Source organism: Abramis brama, assembly GCF_963993115.1.
Source record: "Abramis brama genome assembly, chromosome: 9".
In the NCBI taxonomy this organism is placed as follows: Eukaryota; Metazoa; Chordata; class Actinopteri; order Cypriniformes; family Leuciscidae; genus Abramis; species Abramis brama.
The window spans coordinates 44,687,081-44,707,306 of NC_139971.1; the positions used below are offsets into that span (position 1 = coordinate 44,687,081).

A 20,226-nucleotide genomic window follows, 5' to 3' on the forward strand; every position below is an offset into this window, starting at 1 on the left:
TAATTCCTTGAAAGTCCCTGGTCATGAATGCACTTATGACCGCAGCGAACGCCGACTCTCAAACGTCTCCCACATGACCTATGGAGCCGTTTCCCACTCGTGTGTGTGTGTGTGTGTGTGTGTGTCGCTGTGAAGCGCTGAAGAGTCGCTGATGCTCTATTGTCCATCAGCGCCCGTGGGCGAATCATGACGGCTCTTTCTGTGCTTGAAGGGTTTCCCGCCCCGCTCAAGTGTCTCTCTTCAGGAGCGTGTGTTTAACGCTGAGTGACTCATCAGTGTAATGCGTGTCCTGAAGGTTAGTCGCAGCCGATGGAAAGGTAGCCTCACCGCAGGCGCAGAAGAGACGGTGTGTGTTCCTCTCTGGTCAGCATGTGTCGAGCGCTCAGATGGAGAGGTCTCGTGGGCAGCGAGTTGTGATGCTCATGTTTCTGCACAGGCTGTTGGATTGTGGGGGAATGAGAGAGATGAGGAGGGATGATGGGAAACAGACGGGCTCCCTGCTGCTGATGATGGACGTGTGTGTGTGTATGTGTGTGTTTCAGTGGTGCCGGGACCAGTGGTGGCGAGCTGGAGGAGGAGAGCTGGCAGCCTCCAGACCCGGAGCTGATCCACAAACTGGTGGTGCAGATCGAGTTTTATCTTTCGGATGAGAATCTGGAGCACGACGCGTTCCTGCTCAAACACGTGCGGCGCAACAAGCTGGGCTTCGTCAGCGTGAAGCTGCTCACCTCCTTCAAGAAGGTACGAATCCGTACGATCCAGCTCTTAAAGTCCCCCTGCAATCAATCATTTTATCCCTAAAACTCACAGAAATTACATTTCAAGTTTTTTCCTCAAATTCATGCCTTAAAATATCTTGAATGTAACTCAACACCCTCGCCTCATTTAGTATGCATGGTTCTATGAATATGCAAATGAGCCCCGCCTCCACTCACTCACTCAGCTCAGAGATCCACTGGTTGACGATCACACGTTGATCTGATTGGTTACAAGGTAGTTTGTGACGTCAGAAACACCAGCGATTTCAAAGCGTGTTTTTGAGACTGTCTTTGGTTCACTGCAGTTTTAAGGAGGAAATACTCAGCAATGGAGTCGACTTATGAATTTACACATGCTTTGTCTTAAAGCACATTAAAAACACCACATAGACACATAAACAACATTAAAAGCTGGATTTACACCACAGCAGGACTTCAAAGACCTTGTGATCTTAAAACTACTTCTCATATGTGTTCACTTTGTGCTCACACACAGATAAACACAAATTAAAATGTATTTGTAATTTATAGACAAACCAAAAAAAGTCAGTGTGACTTCAACATTTTTGTAAAATTCTCTAATAGCCAAATTCCTGGTGAAGAATTGATCTACCCATAATCCCGACGAAAGATCCGCTAATCAGGAGCCACCGTTACCATGGAAATGAAAATCTTGGCGAGAGTTAAGCAGTGATCGCCCACTCCCATGAAGCATTGCAAATGACGCAATCTCCAAATACACCCTTAAACTACTACTATTTGTGTGACTCTCAGTGTTGTTTTTGTGTCATAATCCATGACTAAAGCAGCAGCTTTATATCGTTTCCGATTGGATTGTCGTTCTCAGTGCTTTATGGGATTCCCTTGTCAAACAGTTTAAGTGTGCTTGTTTTCTCTCTGTTTTCAAATCCTTTCTGAGTTTGTGATTCAACCGTGTGTTGGTTTATGACTCAGATCTCTGTATTGAAGTGTTTTGAAACACTTTTGAAGAAAGTGAAGGCGGAGAATACAGTGGAACGAGGGCAATGATGGTTTTGTTGAGCCGTGACTAATAAAGAAGGAACAGGCTTTTCAAAACGTTTCACTCCAACTTCTGCTTTAAAGAGAAATAATGTCAGCACAGGGAAACACAAATGCATTTGATGGTCTTTGAAAGTAATTATGCACTGAGTTATTATATTGCGTCTCGTGCTGCTTTGGTTAGACGGGAGAAACGTCTTTCACTGTCTTTATCAGCTCAATTAAACCTGTGCTTTGAGGTGCAATGATAAGAAATAGACATTGACATGAACAGCCTACAATCAAGAACCGCATGTTGATGAATGGAGCCTTTTCACAATTATTCATTAATTAGCTCTTTTTTAAACTTTTTTTAACGGGTATTGTATTGGTATTGACTCGAGATGCGAAAACCTCGAAGTCCGTCTGACATTTTCTTTTAAATGAAGTGAGTTCTAATATCTGCCAATGGAGTCAGAAAAATAATCTTGTTTCCCTTTGAATTCAGTTTCGTTTTCTGACTCTATTGGCAGATATTTGTTCTCACTTCATTTTGATTCTTTTCAGTAAGCAAGACATTTTGCTTCTCCAGTAAATGTATCTTGATTTAAGAATGTTTATATATTTGTGCTGGAAAACGAGACAGAAACACTGAGGAAGAACGTCATGTTTGCTGAGGGACTGATGACGAATTGGATATCTCTCTTCTGACCAACGTAATCAATCTCTTTAAACATTTTTTTGAGAAAGTCAAAGAAATGCTATCAAGATTTTTTCTTTTGCTATTGGGGCAAACGGGAACGCCAAAATGATTTTGTTGTAGTTTCCGTTCACCGCTATACAAGTTGCGAGAACCATGCAAATGTGAAAAGGGTCTATGCAAATATTAAAGACCCCTTTTGTGAAAATCCAGCATTTAATGTAGTTTGTGTCTATGTGGTGTTTTTAATATGCTATAAGTCAAAGCATGTGTAAATTCATAAGTCGATTCCATTGCTGAGTATTTCCTCCTTAAAACTGCAGTGAACCAAAGACAGTCTCAAAAACACGCTTTGAAATCGCTGGTGTTTCTGACGTCACAAACTACCTTGTAACCAATCAGATCAACGTGTGATCGTCAACCAGTGGATCTCTGAGCGAGTGAGTGGAGGCGGGGCTCATTTGCATATTCATAGAACCACGCATACTAAATGAGGCGAGGGTGTCGGGTTACATTCAAGATATTTTAAGGCATGAAGATGTATTCAAGGAAAAAACGTTTAAATATGTAATTTTAGTGATTTAAAGATGGGTTTAAAGTAAACAATGATTGGCTACAGGGGGACTTACCTGAAGAAGGTTGAACGTGTTCTGTCAACTCGCCTTCATTTATACAGCGCTTTTAACAATATAGATTGTTTCAAAGCAGCTTTACAGTGATAATAGGAGATTACAGTAGCAGAGATTGTTTTGGCTTTATAGCAGCTCTAGAATAAAGTTATTGTCCAGCTAAAGTTAATTTCCGATGCAAAGATCATTGGTTATTAACTTGGGGGCCGCTTACACGACACCATTCTAACAGAAAACCCTTAATTTCTCTCTCTCTCTCTCTCTCTCTCTCTCTCTCTCTCAGGTTAAGCACTTGACGCGGGACTGGAGAACCACGGCGTACGCCTTGCGTCACTCGAACCTGCTGGAGCTGAATGATGAGGGCCGGAAGGTGCGGCGCCGGTCGACCGTGCCGGTTTTCGCCAGCGAGTCTTTACCGAGTCGGATGCTGTTGCTCAGCGAGCTGAAGCGTTGGCCGGAGCTGGACGTAGCGTTCGGAGGAGACGCCGGTAACGGAGGCCCGACCCAACAGGAGCGGCTCATGGAGCTTCTTCTGAAGGCGTTTGGGAACTACGGTCCGATCGCCTCGGTGCGGGTCCTCAAACCCGGGAAGGACTTGCCGGCGGATCTGAAGAAGCTGAGCGGGCGTTATTCCCAACTGGGAACGGAAGAGTGCGCAATCGTGGAGTTCGAAGAAGTGGAGGCGGCGATGAAAGCCCACGAGGCGTTCGGCGTAGACGGAGGCATGAAAGTGGTTCTGATCGGCACCAAACCTCCGAAGAAAAAGGTCCAGAAAGATCGGCAGCGGGATGAGGGAGGCATGCGTAAAAGCCGCTCGCTCAACAGTCGCGTGCGAGAGCTTCAGTATCACGGAGGCGACGACTCCGCCGCTAGCTCTTCGGAAACGGAAAGCAATCCTACATCGCCTCGTTTATCACGCAAGTCGCGTTCCTGCAACAAGCTCAGTCCGACAAGCGCCGGTCCGAATCATCTCAGCCCGGTTGTTTCGCCACGCTCGAGTCCGTGGAGCAGCCCACGCGCAAGCCCGTGTTCCCAGCGGAAAACGCACCACTCTGGGAAGTCTCCGCTAGCTAGCGAGGGTCGTTTGAGTCCGGAACCGGGCCGGCGTTGGGCGGACTATTCCTCGGATAGCAGCTTGACGCCGTTGGGAAGCCCGTGGGTCCAGCGGCGCAAGCAAGTGGCGAGCCAGGAGAGTAGCCCGGTGGGAAGCCCGATGCTAGGCCGGAAGATCCAGAACGCCGACGGGCTTCCCCCGGGAGTGGTTCGGCTCCCGAGAGGTCCAGACGGGACTCGAGGCTTCCACTGTCCTGGACCCGGGAAAACTGCGTCCACGCAAACCTGAAGACTCCCGTCGTCGGCTCTCGCACTCTCTCAACTCAACGCATCTCTGTAGGACTTTTGTAAAACCTTTTTCTATATGCTATTTTTGTTAACGTTTTATACATCTTAATTTAACTGATTTCCTCATTGAATGATGGCATCGCGACAAAGGGAAGCCGTTCTGAAAGTATTTAAGTTTTAAAACTCACCACCGTATTTCCCCTGGTGTTGGTTCTGGTCTCGGTAACGCCACCATATGCCTTTTCTGATGATGCCGTGGACGTACCCCCCCCCCCCCCCCCCCACCTCCCCCGGCGCTGGAAATCCCTGAAGGAATATTTTGATTTATTTGCTTTAACTTCTGTTTTGTTTCTGCCTTTAAACGTGCTTCTCATTTTAGTGATTTATGGATCGTCTGGGATCTGTTTTTTTTCTTTCCGTTTCTCTCTGTTCTTGGGTTCGAGTCCTCTCTGCTTCCTCACAGTGAAAGAGTGTTTGAGGTTTCTGTCCTGAGCACAAATGCCTCGTATCTGCCTTCATCTGAGTGAAGGCATCGCACAGTCTGCTTCCGTACTGTACAAATAAATCACTACAATCGCAGCTATCTGGGGTATTGCTCATTTCTTTGGATCCAATATTCTCTTGCTTCTGGCGGTTTTTGTTTTGCATTTCAATTCGCTGTGGTGTTCGGTTCATGTAAATCAGTGGTTCTCTACTGCTTTCCCATTCAGATTTAACTCTGAACACTTTCTATGCATATTTTGTACGATAAACAATTTCGACCGACCAATGTTCACTAATAATGCATGTTACAGTCAAACCAACATTATTCAGACACCAACATTTCTCACATTATCAGTTTATTCGCTATAGTTTAGAAAATGGTAATAAAATGAGCAGAACTCAGTTGATATTTGACTGGTTTTGTCCGTCCTTCTGTTAGACTGTCTCACACATGAATTATGTTGAATATCTGTCAGCTGTTAAATTTAACTACACAATTAGATAATACCAGTTTAGCTCAACCAATCACCAAGCAATGCTTCATTGTGTTCAGTCTGTGTGTAAAAAGAGCATTAGCAATTAAAGAAAACACACTTCAGCAAAACATGATCAGCTCAAAGTGTGCGAATCATTTTTGGTCCCAAATTTGTATAAATGTCACTGAATGAAGAATTATTGGGTATAATATGTCACAGTTTACTTTTATTTTGCTCTCCTCACTTACATAAATTAACTATAGTGTCCTGCACACATAACAAATTATTATATCTGGTGTCTGAATAATTTTTGTTCTGACTGTATAATGCATTCATAAATGGCAACCAAAGTTAAAATGCATTTTAATATTTGAGGATTTCTTGTTACATCTGAAGTTGTTTGTTTGTCATGTTTTAATGCACTGTTCTTTCTAAAGGCGTTTAATGAATGTTGTATAACATACAATAAGGCATAATTAATGCAATAAATATAAAGGCGTAATTTTACAATGAACCGCATAGGCCCGACAATATGCATGACTGAAAGAGGACAAATGATAGTGTGACAGTTATGTAAATGCATTAACAGCAGAAGTGTCATTTACAGCCTCACACTCAGAACAAACACTAGGCTAAATATTGTGTTCGCATTAGCCATATTACCAAGTGACAGATTAATTTGTGGCTAGAGTTTGACAAACACAGATTCAGAAGCATGTCCTCTATGCATGCTGTTGTACCGATGCATTGTTTTACCCGTTGAGATGCAGATAATGTCTGGTTTTTCACTGAGAAGGTCAGATGCATTGCTCTTCTAATAGTAATGTGATGTTTTGAGTTAACGATCACGTAGAATCCATCAGAACGGATGATTTCACTTCACCAGATTGCAACCGAATCTGCGGTAAAGGTGAGCATTTGGTCCCATTTCTCCAAGATAATTTTATTTGACACAGCATGACGTGGTAATGTTTCTAAGCAACTGCCTGATCTCCACAGGAAAGCTCAGTATACTTCAGTTCAGTCGGATGAAATTCTGCAGGTCGTCTGAGTTCAGGCCTGAATTACACCTGAATGGAGTCTCTTCAAAAAGATGTTTGTATGCGTAATATGCGCCTTGATAATGGACAATCGACGTAGCTGCAGTATTCTACGATAATTTGCATTAATATCAGTAAATGAGTGTGCTTTTATCTGCATGTCATACTGGGCTCAATAAGCATTGTCAATTATAGTTCATTTTCTGGTAGAATGAGATATATCTGGATTTCCAATTAAATTGGCAACATCTTTTGGCCAGATTGTCTATTGACCATGAAATCCATCTCATGGTTTCCACATCACAAATGAATCCATCTCAGTAATGGCTTCTGTAGAAAGCCTGTATCATTTAAATATTGTGATTTGTACAATTATACGCCGCCCCCAATTTTTAAACAATGATGCCAAGCCATTTTCTGAATTCTGTGGCTCACAGTAATAATTAATATGTTGCCAATTTAATCACTCCTACATGCACACACTCCCTCTTCTACTCAAGTAATAAAGTCACTTTCCAGAACCTTCACCCTCTTGTTCCTCCAGCCGATCTGAGATGAACACACACCTCGAATACACTTAACTAACCAATACACATCCATTGACATAAAGACACAACTCCCGTTTATACAAAATCATGTTCTCTTTCTGTTTTTCTGCTTCTCTTCCAGCTCTTTTGTCTCAATTTGTAGCTTATACTTTAAACTAGCCATTTTAAAGTCATTATACACATGCATTACACAAAATTCAACTTGAAAACCACTATATAGTAGTAATAAAAACTGTTTTTATAAAGGAACTCCCTACCCATGTGCTTCCTCACGAAACTTCATCTTGCACTGCTGTATCATTCTTTGAATGTAAAATGGGTAAAATATCTTAATACAAGCGTTTCAGTCAAATAAACCTTTAACCCGCGACAACGTTTAAAAGTCGCCGAATTAAGCCCAATTTATACTTCTGCGTCGAACTTACGCCGTAGCTACGTCGTAGGCTGTGTGTAGCGCGCGTACCCTTCGGCGTACCCTGACGTGCACCTCTCCAAAAATGTAACAACGCGTCAACTCTACGCGGACGCAAGCGCTGTGATTGGTCTGCTAGTACCGCTCCCTCGGGTTTCACATGCTCCCTTTGCGTGCGTGAACGCGGACAACGACGCAGAAGTATAAATGAAAACCAACGCGTTGCCTACAGCGTAGAGGCTCCGGCGTAGGTCCGACGCAGAAGTATAAATCAGCCTTTACGCGGGAAAACAGCGGTCACGCTCAGTGTAACGGACTATCGCTAAAGTAAAGAAGAAATAGGGCGGGGAGTCGGGGACTTGTTTCTATCTGTGGTTGTTGATTGGATTTGACGTGTCCTGAGATTGCGCTTAAAGGGATACTCTACCGTTTTTTCATATTAAACTATGTTATTCCCTTATCTAAGACGAGTTGATACATACCTCTCTCATCTCAGTGCGTGCACTTAATCGCTCTAGCGCGCGGTGACACTTTGAAAGCACTTAGCTTAGCCCAGTATATTCAGTGGTATCTAGCAGCAATGAATTTAGAAGTGACCAAACACATAAGCGTTTTCCCTATTTAAAAACAGTTAGCCTACACGAGTAGTTAAACGCAGTAAAATGTCACGCCGGATCCTCTTCCTCTCACTTCTGTCAATAGTGGGAAGAGGATCCGGCGTGACTTTTTACTGCGCCAGTCGAAGTACTTCCAAAAGTGCTATTACGCCATACATTATTTATCCTTTTTAACCCTTTTAGAAAAGCGCCACGTTTTATTTTGTGTCACCATACTTGGTCGTATAACTACTCGTGTAACTGTTTTTCATTGCTGCTAGATACCACTGAATATACTGGGCTAAGTTAAGTGCTTTCAAAGTGTCACCGCGCGCTAGAGCGATTAAGTGCACGCACTGAGATGAGAGAGGTATGTATCAACTCGTCTTAGATAAGGGAATAACATAGTTTAATATGAAAAAACGGTAGAGTATCCCTTTAAAACTGCACATGCGCATAGGCTGGTCAAGATATTAAAAGGGATCATGTAAATTCTGTCATCTGTCTCTTTTGTTTCATGCACAAGTCAGTTGTCAATTAAAGCACATTGAGCATTCTGAAGAAATGCAGTATGCTAATGTATTAATAAGAGCACTATCCACATTCACAGCAACAAAAACTAACATGAATTGTCCCATAAATGTTGTTTCTTATGCTCAACTAGCATTAAAAAGGCCTACTTTTCAGTAGGCCTTTTCTGTTTTCCTTTATAAAAACAGAGTTTTTATTACTACTATATAGTGGTTTTAAAGTTGAATTTTGTGTACTGAAAAGTAGGCCTTTTAGCATACTGCATTTCTTCTGAATGCTCAATGTGCTTTAATTGACAACTGACTTGTGCATGAAACAAAAGAGACAGATGACAGAATTTACATGATCCCTTTTAATATCTAACATATTGTACTGCTGTTTAGTAAGAAGTTGGCAGTCACAGTATTTGTGCTTTATAAAGAGGAAACTGAAAGTGGGAACAGAAGCTCTGGATGTAACGGACTAACAACACAAATGTGGGTCACAATATTAACAGAAGAAAGAAGCACTTACATGCGGTCACGATGACAGAGAGATTCTGTGTTCCTGAGAGAAAGAAAGATGTTTGTTCAGACTGGAACTGGATTTCAATAGTAGTTACGCTGCATCTCAAAACATCATGTTCTTAAAAACGACTAGGAAAGGGACATTTTTACATTCCACAAATATTTGGAATTGTTTAACTAGAACTAGTGCTGATAGTGATGTGATAAACCTCTAATAATGTGTATTAAATCTGCAAAAATACTTTTTTTACTGAGTGTTTCCTGCTTCCCAGAACAAATATCATTAAAATAAACTCCGTACTGGAAAACAAGACAAAAACACTGAAGAAAAACTTTTTTCTTTCTTTTTTTTGTGCAGTTTGAGCTAAAAATTGTACCTGCTGGATCAGAAAACAGGTGAAAAAAATCCCACAGATGCACATTAAATCATAGAGACACTTACCAGAGAAGCTGAACAGGTGATTTTTGTTTAGGGTTCGGCTACTTTAATATTTCATCTACATTTGGTAAGTAGTCCTGTGGTGATGTCCCGTCTTTCTAACTAAATAAACAGTCGACAAAAGTGCATATGTGGAATCCGTGTAGCTCAAACAGAACAGCTTGGTGTCAAAGGTCAAAGGTCGATTCCCAGGGAATGCATGAACTGAGTAAACGTGGACCGTACCTGCAATAAAAGTCATTGTGGATAAAAGCATCAGCCAAATGCATCAATGTGGCACCATCGACCAATCAGAAACAGCTATTCCAGGAAACGTGGTTTTCATGCACCGCTCAATTGTTCTTCCATAACATTCGTCTTCTTTCAGACACACATTTAACTATTTATTTTATTGCACTTGATCTATTAGCATCTGCAGATTTCAATCTCAATCTTTAAGTTTGGATCAGAAATCTTCTGCAGCTTTACACCGCTTTATTCATATCTATATTCTGAAGGTTCATTCTTCTGCTTTATACAATATTTCATTCCTACAGACATGGTGAAAATGTATGTTTTTCATATGTTTGACTATTCTCTGATTTATATCCAAAATCCCCTTTGAAAAAACCTTTAACTAAACAAAATCAAACTGATTTTGTATGCAAATGAGTACATATTTAATTAGCTAACACCTCATTTGCATATTTGCACAACATTTCAGAAAACTTTGCAATTATTCTAATCAATCAAATGAATGACAGTGATGACTATAGTGTTTTGCCTGGAATCTGAGAGGAATATTGTTACACAAAACCAAACACAGGTGAGAATCATCAACCTAACAGTGTTTATTCAGAAATCAACATTCGGCACAGAGAATCACTCATATATACACTTATATTTACACATGCACGGACACAGATGAGTTTAGATACATATTGTACATATTTGACCATCTTCTGCGTCCTTGGCCCAGAGCAGTGTGTGTGAGTGACAGTGTGTGTGTGTGACGAGCAGCTGAAGGCAGGAACACACACTCAGAGCAGATGGGAATCTGCCACAGTGGGAGTTTGGATGGCGACGCGTGTGAATCGGGTTGTAAATCTGGGAAGTAGGAGTTGCAGTAACAGCGTCAGGAATCGTGTGTGTGTGTGTGTTTGTGTGTTTGTGTGTGTGTGAGTGAGTGAGAGTCAAGAACAGCGTTGAGAACCGTCAGATGTATAGTGACCCACGTACCCGACCCCGATCAGCAGAACATCGATGAGGGTCCAGATGTGTGTGTGTGTGTGAGAGAGTGTGAGTGTGTGTGTGTGTGTGTGTGTGTGTGTGTGTGTGTGTGAGAGTCGAGAACAGCCTCAGATATACAGCGACCCGTCGGCCGGCCCCACGTACCCGACCCCGATCAGCAGAACATCGATGAGGGTCCAGATGTGTGTGTGTGTGTGAGAGAGTGTGAGAGTGTGAGTGTGTGTGTGTGTGTGTGTGTGTGTGAGAGTCGAGAACAGCCTCAGATATACAGCGACCCGTCGGCCGGCCCCACGTACCCGACCCCGATCAGCAGAACATCGATGAGGGTCCAGATGCCCAGACCACCGAAGCTGAAGAGTTTCCCCAGACCTTCCCTCCACTGACCCAGATAGAAGCGGTCCGCGCCGAAGCCTCCCAGAGTGATGCTGCACACACACACACACACACACACACAAAAGTTCAACAGAGTTCGCCTGTCCATCACACTAACACCGATTGCACTGAATCTCAGGGATTAAATGAGTGTGAAGTGACTCACCTGAGGGCGAGAGCCGTGGACCACTTATACCCTCCAGTCCAGTTACAGAACACACGCTTCTGAAACACTCGCTTCCCTGTGCACAACACACACACATCAGTCTTACTGTCCCACATGAGATCAATCAGTGTGTGTGTGTGTGTGTACACAGGTTTAGGGGTAGGGTTAGTGTAAGGGAACAGAATATACAGTTTGTACAGTATAAAAACATTAACGTGTGTATGTTTATGTGATTTATTAGGGGTGGGAGAAAAAAATCGATCCATCGATGCATCGCGATTCTCTCTCCAACGATTCTGGATCGATTCTGAGCTTAGTTTTTAACCAGATATGCGATGACGCTGAGTTTGCTTTAGAAACACCCGTAATCTGCTTTCTTCCAATTCCTCACACACATACATACACCAATCAAACTTTCCGTAAAATAATCTTTCATAAGTTCGGAAAGGTTGAAGCGAATTACAAGGACATTCACAGGCTTCATTTCACAGGATGCGCTGTGAGAGACGCGCGCTTTGTTTGATGTTACGTTACACTTGAAGTGTGCTGTCTCGCCTTTCGGTATTTTCCTTACAAATGCTCTACAAAGTCATCATTTATGTGGTTTGGAATGCAGTGGACTTGTATATTTAAAATATGAACCTGACTAACAGAAGCTGCTTTCAATTTCAAATGCTGACACGCGCGCTTTGTTTGTGTAGACTGCTCGCGCATGCGGCTGTGCGACTCCGTGTAAGTGGTTTAATATACTTGTGCAAAATTAACGTAAACACAGCCAGTTATGTCTTAAGGGATTAAACAGACAGGATAAACCACTTTACTTCTTATATTTCAAAAGAGATCCGTGCGTGAATGCAGCTTAATAGATCTCCCGCAGTCTATGATGTCATAGTAAAAAACAACAAGTAAAGATGAAGAAAAATCACTCACAGTTCTTGAATGGAAAACGTTCAGATAATCTTAAATAGGCTACTGAAAGCACTATTTGTTTGTTTGTTTGTTTGTTATGTTTCTATGCTCCTCTTTATTATTTGCTACTTACTTGTATGTTTTGAAGTTATATTAGTTTAAAATTCTTAACATACAACTGTTTTAATTTTTTTAATTTTTTTTTGTAATTTAAAAAAAAAAGTACTTAATTACCTATGTAAACTAATGAATTAATAGGGAGGGGAGGGGGGAGGAGTAGATAAAGAATCATTCTGGAATTGGATCGGATCGTGAGGTGACTAAAGATTCCCACCCCTAACATTTACATACTGTGAATCGTTTTTTTTAATCGAGAATCGTTTTTGAATCAAATCTTGAGCCTAAAAATCGATATCGAATCGAATCGTGACATTTTCTGAATCGTGCACCCCTATGATTTATGAAGACCGAAATCAGTATAATGACACTGGTATTACACTAGTATTACACTGGTATTACACTGGTATTACACTAGTATTACACTGGTATTACAATTGTGAGTGTATGGCCTTATTGCTTACACAGAAGTTAGCAGTGTGATTACTGAAATGTTCTTGTCATGTATTCTCTAATGTCTGTATTAACTATCTGAGTGACTGAAGCGGATGGCAGGAATACAGTAACAGTTCTGGCTGGACTCGTGTGTTTGAGAAATGTCTTTAACGTACATACACCTGTTTTTCTGGGGTAGCCTGGCAACTAGCTCACAAGGGTCATTGGAAACCTATAGTTTGAGCATTTCGTAGCTAAATTCTTTACTTTACTGTGTTAGATTAAACCTCCTCTCCTTGAGAGAAAGAACGTATTATCTTGATGTTTTGAGAGGACTCTCCTGTTTATCGTTAGAGCCTGGCCAAATCCAACCTTGGAAAAGCTGTGTGTCGGTGTGTGTGTGTGTGTGTGTGTGTGTTAGTCTTCTTGGTTGCAGTTAAGGAACCATTGGCATTATTGGAGACTGACTGAGTTGTTGTTGTTCTGGACAGGCTGGCGTTCAGCAACCCAAATCTGCGAGCAGGGTTCGAGTGTCAGCTGCGTGACCGATGGAGACGTGCAGTGTGATGTGCGGATGATCTCCAGGATGCAGATATACAAGACCATAATCAATAAAAACTTGATAATTTACAGCTGTGTACAACTATATTCCTTGGACCTGCGAGGACAGGTGTGTGTGAGTGTGTCTGTGTGTGTGTGTGTGAGTGTGAGTGTGTACCCAGGCAGTGCACGTGCTCCAGCACAGCACAGGAGGAGTTGTAGCGTGTGCGAGGACAGATGTGTGTAGGTGTGTGTGTGTGTGTGTGCGAGGACAGGTGTGTGTAGGTGTGTGTGTATGTGTGTGCGAGGACAGGTGTGTGTGTGTGTGTACCCAGGCAGTGCACGTGCTCCAGCACAGCACAGGAGGAGTTGTAGCGTGTGCGAGGACAGGTGTGTGTAGGTGTGTGTGTGTGTGTGTGCGAGGACAGGTGTGTGTGTGTGAGTGTGTACCCAGGCAGTGCACGTGCTCCAGCACAGCACAGGAGGAGTTGTAGCGTGTGCGAGGACAGGTGTGTGTGTGTGTGTGTGTGTGTGTGCGAGGACAGGTGTGTGTGTCTGTGTGTGCGAGGACAGGTGTGTGTGTGTGTGTGTGTGTGTGTGTGTGTGAGAGTGAGAGTGTGAGTGTGTGTGTGTACCCAGGCAGTGCACGTGCTCCAGCACAGCACAGGAGGAGTTGTAGCGTGTGCGAGGACAGGTGTGTGTAGGTGTGTGTGTGTGTGTGTGTGCGAGGACAGGTGTGTGTGTGTGTGTGTGTACCCAGGCAGTGCACGTGCTCCAGCACAGCACAGGAGGAGTTGTAGCGTGTGCGAGGACAGGTGTGTGTGTGTGTGTGTGTGCGAGGACAGGTGTGTGTGTCTGTGTGTGCGAGGACAGGTGTGTGTAGGTGTGTGTGTGTGTGTGTGTGTGTGTGTGCGAGGACAGGTGTGTGTGTGTGTGTACCCAGGCAGTGCACGTGCTCCAGCACAGCACAGGAGGAGTTGTAGCGTGTGCGAGGACAGGTGTGTGTGTGTGTGTGTGTGTGTGTGCGAGGACAGGTGTGTGTGTCTGTGTGTGCGAGGACAGGTGTGTGTGTGTGTGTGTGTGTGTGTGTGTGAGAGTGAGAGTGTGAGTGTGTGTGTGTACCCAGGCAGTGCACGTGCTCCAGCACAGCACAGGAGGAGTTGTAGCGTGTGCGAGGACAGGTGTGTGTAGGTGTGTGTGTGTGTGTGTGTGCGAGGACAGGTGTGTGTGTGTGTGTGTGTACCCAGGCAGTGCACGTGCTCCAGCACAGCACAGGAGGAGTTGTAGCGTGTGCGAGGACAGGTGTGTGTGTGTGTGTGTGTGCGAGGACAGGTGTGTGTGTCTGTGTGTGCGAGGACAGGTGTGTGTGTGTGTGTGTGTGTGTGTGAGAGTGAGAGTGTGAGTGTGTGTGTGTACCCAGGCAGTGCACGTGCTCCAGCACAGCACAGGAGGAGTTGTAGCGTGTGCGAGGACAGGTGTGTGTGTGTGTGTGTGAGAGTGAGAGTGTGAGTGTGTGTGTGTACCCAGGCAGTGCACGTGCTCCAGCACAGCACAGGAGGAGTTGTAGCGTGTGCGAGGACAGGTGTGTGTGTGTGTGTGTGTGTGTGTGAGAGTGAGAGTGTGAGTGTGTGTGTGTACCCAGGCAGTGCACGTGCTCCAGCACAGCACAGGAGGAGTTGTAGCGTGTGCGAGGACAGGTGTGTGTGTGTGTGTGTGTGTGTGTGTGCGAGGACAGGTGTGTGTGTGTGTGTGTGTGTGTGTGAGAGTGAGAGTGTGAGTGTGTGTGTGTACCCAGGCAGTGCACGTGCTCCAGCACAGCACAGGAGGAGTTGTAGCGTGTGCGAGGACAGGTGTGTGTAGGTGTGTGTGTGTGTGTGTGTGCGAGGACAGGTGTGTGTGTGTGTGTGTGTACCCAGGCAGTGCACGTGCTCCAGCACAGCACAGGAGGAGTTGTAGCGTGTGCGAGGACAGGTGTGTGTGTGTGTGTGTGTGCGAGGACAGGTGTGTGTGTCTGTGTGTGCGAGGACAGGTGTGTGTGTGTGTGTGTGAGAGTGAGAGTGTGAGTGTGTGTGTGTACCCAGGCAGTGCACGTGCTCCAGCACAGCACAGGAGGAGTTGTAGCGTGTGCGAGGACAGGTGTGTGTGTGTGTGTGTGAGAGTGAGAGTGTGAGTGTGTGTGTGTACCCAGGCAGTGCACGTGCTCCAGCACAGCACAGGAGGAGTTGTAGCGTGTGCGAGGACAGGTGTGTGTGTGTGTGTGTGTGTGTGTGAGAGTGAGAGTGTGAGTGTGTGTGTGTACCCAGGCAGTGCACGTGCTCCAGCACAGCACAGGAGGAGTTGTAGCGTGTGCGAGGACAGGTGTGTGTGTGTGTGTGTGTGTGTGTGTGCGAGGACAGGTGTGTGTGTGTGTGTGTGTGTGTGTGAGAGTGAGAGTGTGAGTGTGTGTGTGTACCCAGGCAGTGCACGTGCTCCAGCACAGCACAGGAGGAGTTGTAGCGTGTGCGAGGACAGGTGTGTGTAGGTGTGTGTGTGTGTGTGTGTGCGAGGACAGGTGTGTGTGTGTGTGTGTGTACCCAGGCAGTGCACGTGCTCCAGCACAGCACAGGAGGAGTTGTAGCGTGTGCGAGGACAGGTGTGTGTGTGTGTGTGTGTGCGAGGACAGGTGTGTGTGTCTGTGTGTGCGAGGACAGGTGTGTGTGTGTGTGTGTGTGTGTGTGTGTGTGAGAGTGAGAGTGTGAGTGTGTGTGTGTACCCAGGCAGTGCACGTGCTCCAGCACAGCACAGGAGGAGTTGTAGCGTGTGCGAGGACAGGTGTGTGTGTGTGTGTGTGTGTGTGTGAGAGTGAGAGTGTGAGTGTGTGTGTGTACCCAGGCAGTGCACGTGCTCCAGCACAGCACAGGAGGAGTTGTAGCGTGTGCGAGGACAGGACACGGTCTGACAGCTGGTGGAGTTCGAGCATCGGTACTGAGACGAGTCGAGCTGCCAGCAGAAGAGACACGGCAGCGTCAGCGAGAAGTTCTGCTGAGGCTCGTTACGCTCGTTCTGGAACACACACACACACACACACACACCGTTACGCTCGTTCTGGAACACACACACACACTGTTACGCTCGTTCTGGAACACACACACACACACACACACACACTGTTACGCTCGTTCTGGAACACACACACACACACACACTGTTACGCTCGTTCTGGAACACACACACAGTGTTACGCTCGTTCTGGAACACACACACAGTGTTACGCTCGTTCTGGAACACACACACAGTGTTACGCTCGTTCTGGAACACACACACAGTGTTACGCTCGTTCTGGAACACACACACACACACACACACACACACACACTGTTACGCTCGTTCTGGAACACACACACAGTGTTACGCTCGTTCTGGAACACACACACACACACAGTATTACGCTCATTCTGGAACACACACACACACACACACACACACAGTGTTACGCTCATTCTGTAACACACACACACACACACACACACACACAGTGTTGCGCTCGTTCTGGAACACACACACACACACACACACACACACACACACACACACACACACACACACACACACACAGTGTTACGCTCATTCTGGAACACACACACACACACACACACACACACACACAGTGTTAAGCTCGTTCTGGAACACACACACACACACACACACAGTGTTACGCTCGTTCTGGAACACACACACACACACACACACACACAGTGTTACGCTCGTTCTGGAACACACACACACACACACACGCACACACACACACACATTGTTACGCTCGTTCTGGAAAACACACACACACACACACACACACAGTGTTATGCTCATTCTGGAACATACACACACAAACACACACACACACAGTGTTACGCTCGTTCTGGAACACACACACACACACACACACACACACACACACACACAGTGTTACGCTCGTTCTGGAACACACACACACACAGTGTTACGCTCATTCTGGAACACACACACACACAGACACACACACACACACAGTGTTAAGCTCATTCTGGAACACACACACACACACACACAGTGTTACGCTCGTTCTGGAACACACACAGACACACACACAGACACACACACAGACACACACACAGACACACACACAGACACACACAGACACACACACACACAGACACACACACAGACACACAGTGTTACGCTCGTTCTGGTACCAGCAAAAAAGATTATTTTACTTCACGTAACAGGAGTTGTGTATGGATGTCAGCAGGGCTGCCCCTACAGTCCACTAACCGTCAGTCCACTACAGGATTGGTCAACTAAGATTTTAATAGTCGTTTAGTCGCAGAAAAACAGTCTGAAATAAAGCAGGCTTGTGACGGACAGATCGTTAACAACTTTACAAGTCGCTCTAATGTTAGCATAGATAAATGTGCGCTGTCATTCGGCTCATAGCGGTGTTTGTGTGGAGAGCTCTTACTGCATGACACACACATCACTGCTTTTAACTTAAAATACTCCGTCATTATTGCTCATACAGATTAGAGTAATGCAAACTGTAAAGGTCTACTTTTATTTCTGTAAACTCACAATAACAACAAAACGTTGTGCTTTTGTAAAATAATGGCGCTTTCTGTTGATTTGGTCTCAGTGAACTTGAACGCATCACATAAATGAACCGAAACTCAGACATGAGAAATATATCTATAGAAAGCTTGAAATGTCTACATTTAAATGAACAGATTTCAATTGAAAATGAATATTCTCTGATTATGTAATCCGTATGAGACGGTCATATAGGCGGAGATGACGAGTCAGTGTCGTTGACTCAATCTCTGCAGCCGAGAACAGAAAACATTACCAGTACATTATTAAAATGTTCAGACAGTCTCATTCTGTTTTTCACGACATATTCACAATCATTACGTTTGCCGGTGCGCCTTGGCTTTATGTGAGCGCTGATTAGGCTATATGTACTTTATATAGGCAATAAAAGGCGCATTATTATGATGTATGGCTTATGAATACAAACACACGATTAGTCGACTAACGGCTCAAATGAACGACTACTAGTCGACTTTTAGTTTCACTATAATAACCCTGGCAATGTGTGATTTATGATGGAGTAAATATATGATGTGGATATTTTTGCAACACTATAAACGCAGGATGATCATGACAGTGGAGGATGTGAGTGTTCCTGATGGATGCGAGTGTTCCTGATGGATGTGAGTGTTCCTGTGAGTGTTCCTGATGGATGTGAGTGTTCCTGTGAGTGTTCCTGATGGATGTGAGTGTTCCTGATGGATGTGAGTGTTCCTGTGAGTGTTCCTGATGGATGTGAGTGTTCCTGATGGATGTGAGTGTTCCTGATGGATGCGAGTGTTCCTGATGGATGTGAGTGTTCCTGTGAGTGTTCCTGATGGATGTGAGTGTTCCTGTGAGTGTTCCTGATGGATGTGAGTGTTCCTGATGGATGTGAGTGTTCCTGATGGATGTGAGTGTTCCTGTGAGTGTTCCTGATGGATGTGAGTGTTCCTGTGAGTGTTCCTGATGGATGTGAGTGTTCCTGATGGATGTGAGTGTTCCTGTGAGTGTTCCTGATGGATGTGAGTGTTCCTGATGGATGTGAGTGTTCCTGTGAGTGTTCCTGATGGATGTGAGTGTTCCTGATGGATGTGAGTGTTCCTGATGGATGTGAGTGTTCCTGATGGATGTGAGTGTTCCTGATGGATGTGAGTGTTCCTGATGGATGTGAGTGTTCCTGTGAGTGTTCCTGATGGATGTGAGATGGATGTGAGTGTTCCTGATGGATGTGAGTGTTCCTGTGAGTGTTCCTGATGGATGTGAGATGGATGTGAGTGTTCCTGATGGATGCGAGTGTTCCTGATGTTTCTCACCACGCAGTGAACGCCGGCTCGGCTCCTGCAGGAGAAGTTCGCCGGTCGGCCGTAAGTGCAGTTGTGATGAAACGAGCAGGTGATGCAGTCGGACGGTAGTTTGCTGCACAGGCCTCCACTGGGACACCTGGACGTGTAGTTCTCCGTCAGCACTGGAGACGCTGCGCACACACACACACACACACACACACCCAATAGATGTTTCAGTCTCACACTGCTGCTCGTCTGCATGAGGCAGTGTCTGAGAGTCTCACCTGAGGAAGTGTGTGAAGAAGTGTGTGAGGGTGTGTCTCACCTGAGGAAGTGTGTGAGGGTGTGTGTGTGTGTGTGTCTCACCTGAGGAAGTGTGTGTGTGTGTGTGTCTCACCTGAGGACGAGGTCAGGGCCGCTGGGCTGCTCATCACTGGGTTCTGCTGAGCCGTGAACGGAGGATCCTGACCGTCATGAGCAGAACTCAGATACCCTGAGGAGAGAGAGACCACATCACCTGTCTCTGAGTGTGTGTGTGTGTGTAACTTTATGGTTGTTCTGTAAAATATAATGATAATAATATATATTATTATTATTAATACTAATTTTTTTGTATATATTATTATTACTTTTTTATTTGTATTGTTTTAGTTTTCATAATTTAATTAAATGATGTTATTGTTGTAGTGCTGCTGGATAAGGGAAAGCTGACTTTTCTTCTTTTATTGTCCTTCGCTGATGACATGATTAAAGCGTCTCTTTAAAATACAGCAACATAATACCCTGTAGGTGTGATTACCATATGGATAAACCCTAGTATTTACATGGTCCACATGACATCACTAATGTACTGTACCAAAAACACGGTTCTTCAGAACAACACCGCACAGAGTTACCGAGGCACTGTTAGCGCTCTTACCGATCACACATTTGGAGTAAATGTCCAGCAGCAGCAGAACCAGCATCATATACGAGCTCATGATGTTCCGTCCGCGTTCAAAAACCCATTTCAGTCCGTTCGCTGTCATCCCGAACGCTGGTTCTGTTCTGCTGCCCGACGGACGGACTCCACTTCCGCTTCCGCAAGAGTACCAACTGCTGCTAGTTCAAAATAAAAGTCCGATAACAGAAA

General features: G+C 44.8%; 2 protein-coding genes and 1 long non-coding RNA gene across 3 annotated transcripts in view; 1 reads left to right on the plus strand and 2 right to left on the minus strand.

The window, feature by feature from the left end:
* The window catches only part of larp6a (La ribonucleoprotein 6, translational regulator a), a 10,232-nt gene extending 5,226 nt beyond the window's left edge, over window positions 1–5,006 (plus strand). The window contains exons 2-3 of the mRNA XM_084124185.1: window positions 543–741; window positions 3,370–5,006. Of these exons, the coding sequence (XP_083980311.1) occupies window positions 543–741; window positions 3,370–4,428 (1,258 nt within the window). The 3' untranslated portion in view covers window positions 4,429–5,006. The remainder of the gene's footprint in view (window positions 1–542; window positions 742–3,369) is intronic.
* Window positions 1–9,617, minus strand: part of LOC311089472 — an 11,295-nt gene extending 1,678 nt beyond the window's left edge. Inside the window, exons 1-2 of the long non-coding RNA XR_014607700.1 lie at window positions 9,462–9,617; window positions 9,027–9,059 (exon numbers count right to left, since the gene is read on the minus strand). This is a non-coding gene — a long non-coding RNA (uncharacterized lncRNA). The remainder of the gene's footprint in view (window positions 1–9,026; window positions 9,060–9,461) is intronic.
* Window positions 9,618–10,264: 647 nt separating this feature from the next.
* Window positions 10,265–20,181, minus strand: tm2d3 (TM2 domain containing 3). The gene is made up of 6 exons (XM_084124186.1): window positions 20,014–20,181; window positions 19,492–19,587; window positions 19,125–19,285; window positions 16,095–16,269; window positions 11,227–11,302; window positions 10,265–11,113 (listed from the first exon to the last, which is right to left on the minus strand). The coding sequence occupies exons 1-6, from the start codon at window positions 20,120–20,122 to the stop codon at window positions 10,948–10,950; spliced, it is 783 nt and encodes a 260-aa protein (XP_083980312.1). The 5' UTR covers window positions 20,123–20,181; the 3' UTR covers window positions 10,265–10,947.
* Window positions 20,182–20,226: the final 45 nt, after the last annotated feature.

Excerpts from the sequence above, each read along its gene's own strand:
- tm2d3 (XM_084124186.1), bottom strand. The coding sequence starts at position 20,122 with ATGACAGCGAACGGACTGAAATGGGTTTTTGAACGCGGACGGAACATC. Across the intron at positions 16,270-19,124 it reads GAGCCGGCGTTCACTGCGTG|AACGAGCGTAACGAGCCTCA; the intron begins GTGAGAAACATC and ends TGTGTGTTCCAG. Across the intron at positions 11,114-11,226 it reads TCCACGGCTCTCGCCCTCAG|CATCACTCTGGGAGGCTTCG; the intron begins GTGAGTCACTTC and ends GTGTGTGTGCAG.